The following is a 3346-nucleotide window of genomic DNA, read 5'->3' on the forward strand; positions in this document are numbered from 1 at the left end:
TCGGGCTCATTTTATGATCTTCTTCTTCTGGTTGAGCCCACTCTTGGGGGCTCAGGCCAAGGGGTTGTGTGGCTTTTGTTCATGCCACATCTACCTCAGCTAAAGTGTGAGCTGCATGCCAATACAAGGGGTCCTGGCACAGGGCTAAAACCAAGAATCGTGGCCTTAGATTTATTTGTTGTGGCCCCACCAATATAGACAGACACTTCATCTAATGTGACAGATGTTCTCCCTGTAATCTTTTTCTTCTCCTACTTTATTATTCAGTTCTACTCTCTTATCTCTTCTCTTATGTACATGTCATCCAACTAATGTTATTAGCATTTGAACTTTCAATCAGATACTAGCAGCCTATTGTTTGTCATAAAATCAAACAAATCAGATCATACGTATACGTACACCTCATTAGTATCATGGAGCCTCTATATATTATTTCATAACCTCTGAGGCTCCCAGCTAAAAGGGAGAAGATAGCTCTCACTTTTAACTATTTTCTGTTCCAATATATAGTGAATATGGCTCTAACCAGGGGCAGTAATCACTTTGAACCCTCAAATGAAGAGAACTGTATGTTGGTGGCCATGCAATTGGCAACTGCTGTAGTGTTTCCTATGGCTCTGAAAGTGGCTACGGAGCTAGACGTGTTTGAGATCATATCTAGAGCTGGCCCTGATGCCTACCTCTCGGCTTCAGAGATCGCCTTCCACCTGCGCACTGAAAACCCAGATGCAGCTACCATGCTCGATCGTGTCTTGTCTCTACTGACGAGCTACTCTGTTCTTAAATGCTCTCTCGTCAAACGGGACAATGACCAAGTTGAAAGGCGTTATGGCTTGGCTCCTGTCTGTAAATTTCTCACTTGCAATCCGAATGGAATTTCTCTTGTACCTCTGCTGCTAATAAATCATGACAAGCTGATCCTGGATTCCTGGTATGAGCTTACTCTGTAAATTTCTCACAGCGCTCAGCGCTCTTGTACATTTTTCGTTTCAAACATTCATCACTTAGTTTCATAATGAAGGGTGCGTCCCATTTTATGATAAATGTGATGTGCCGAAATCACTTCCCTTCTATCTTCTCAGTTTGGATATGCAGCTAATTAGAAACAATTAAAGCTGCAGAAATTAATATGGCGTTCAAATTCTAATGAACTTATTTTCATCTCTCTATGAAGTAATGTTCTTTTTTTTTTTTTTCATTGTAACGTATGAAAAATTAGATTCTTTCACCTTGACTTGAACTCTTTCCAACCTGGTGACTAACAATCATTTCACATGTTTCATGTAAGAAATGGAGTTGAGCTTTCCCACATTTTTTGTTGAATTTGTGTGTTTTACTTTGTTGATCTGAACTAAAACGAAAGTTATCAATATCACTACTTGTAGGTGCCACCTGAAAGATGCTATTTTGGAAAGTGGAATTCCTTTTAGTAAGGCCCGTGGAATGACCTTCTTTGAGTACTGTGAGACAGATTCCAGGTATAACAAGTTATTTAACAAGGCAATGTCATTTCATAGCATAATAGTCATGGACCAGATTCTTGACACATACAATGGATTTGAGAGTCTCAAAGAGGTGGTTGATGTGGGGGGTGGGACTGGAACCACCCTAGAAATGATTACATCCAAGTATCCTCAGATCAAAGGTATCAATTTTGATTTGCCTCATGTCATAGCAGAAGCTCCATCCTATGCTGGTAAGAGCTTTCTTTGTCTTGATTTAATTATTATTATATTAGAAAAAATAAATATAACTTCTGTTTATAGATTTCTAATAGAATAATTATAACTATGCGGCAGGTGTGGAACATGTTGGAGGGGATATGTTTGAATGTGTCCCAAGAGGAGAAGCCATTTTTATGAAGGTAAATTAGCTCTTTTGTTTATTTATTAACTAAATTGTAGGGTTATTCATCATATTAGGCAGATTAGCCATATTTAATCACTTATCAAAAGAAATAATAATAATAATCCATGATCTCTAGAAGACCATTACTTCATTATGAATTTCTTTGTAGGCTCAAGTCATTAAAGCAAATAAAATTTTGAAATCAACTAAAAAATCATCAATTAGTACTGCATCATTTTCTTATCCCATATCATAGATTTTTCCTTTTCTTATATAGTTGTTTTTTATTCAGAATGTTGCAATTTCATTATAAGAGTTAGTGCAACAAACTGGGTCCATCATTGGCCCTTCAATCATAGGTAACAAAATATAGACAGGGTATATGTTTAGGAAATTAAAATGCACAGGGTTATGCCAGGGTACTTTCTGTTCTATTCTTTTGTGATTTAATGGCTCCATAATATTGGTTCATTACTAATTCAGAATAGGAGATGAATCAGTCCTTTACATTTTGTTTCAAATATCTGTTTTCTGTTGTTCTATTTAATGAAATACTATTCTAGTTTTCTTGATATTTGTAGTGGATACTTCACAATTGGAGTGATGAACATTGCTTGAAGCTTTTGAACAACTGTTGGAAAGCCCTACCAAAATCGGGAAAAGTGATTGTTGCGGAATCAATTCTTCCAATGGCTCCAGAGAATAGTAACGCCTCTAAGGTTGCCTTCCAATATGATTTAGTCATGCTAGCTTTTTGCTCCGGAGGAAAAGAGAGGACGTATAAGGAGTTTGAGGCCTTGGCAATAAGCTCTGGTTTTGCTAAATGTGAAATTGTTTGTTGTGCTTACCACACTTGGCTTATGGAGTTCCACAAATGATCACATATTTTTACCTTTGAAAGATAGTGGTTTTTAAATTTTCACCATTATAAGAAAGTAGTCTGTTTGATCTTATGGTGTGCATATTCTGTCATGTCTAAACTTCATTTTGTTCATTGAGTCATATTTACAAATACTTTTCTAATTTGTGGGGTGTTAGAGTATACAAGTAGAATCTTTCCCAAAACACATGCCTCGCCCTGATAGAACCTTTTTTCCGAAGTCCAAACTATATGGACAGACTCTGCCATTCCTAGTGCAAGTCCAATGATCGCAGAATCCAAATCAGCTGTAATCTCTTGGGACGCCCCACTAGTGAGTAGAGGTGTAAATCGGATTGTACCACTAGCGGCCTGGTACAGCAAAATGGCACACGGGTTGTTATGGGTTTTGTTCAAGAAGGAATTTGGGTAAGTTTTCTTCTTTCTATTCGTGTCGTTAATATTGTTCTTATCATCCAGAAATCCATGCTTTTACGGCTGTGAAACAGAGTGTAATTTTGGGTTTTGTTCGAAAATGAATTTGGTAAAGTTTTTCTTGTATCCTTTCTATATTCGCGAGTAAAGAAGATTGAATCAAAGAGGTTGTTATCTGGTCTGCAAAGTTGGCTTTGAAGCTAA

The 3346-nt window shown here is 37.1% G+C and overlaps 1 protein-coding gene across 1 annotated transcript; it reads left to right on the plus strand.

Moving 5' to 3' along the window:
• Window positions 1-308: 308 nt before the first annotated feature.
• Window positions 309-2799, plus strand: LOC148791450 (caffeic acid 3-O-methyltransferase-like). The gene is made up of 4 exons (XM_088886941.1): window positions 309-931; window positions 1386-1696; window positions 1800-1864; window positions 2430-2799. The coding sequence occupies exons 1-4, from the start codon at window positions 516-518 to the stop codon at window positions 2724-2726; spliced, it is 1089 nt and encodes a 362-aa protein (XP_088743067.1). The 5' UTR covers window positions 309-515; the 3' UTR covers window positions 2727-2799.
• Window positions 2800-3346: the final 547 nt, after the last annotated feature.

The sequence above is a fragment of the Nelumbo nucifera genome, chromosome 5, assembly GCF_055504915.1.
Source record: "Nelumbo nucifera cultivar China Antique chromosome 5, China Antique-T2T, whole genome shotgun sequence".
Taxonomy (NCBI): domain Eukaryota; kingdom Viridiplantae; phylum Streptophyta; class Magnoliopsida; order Proteales; family Nelumbonaceae; genus Nelumbo; species Nelumbo nucifera.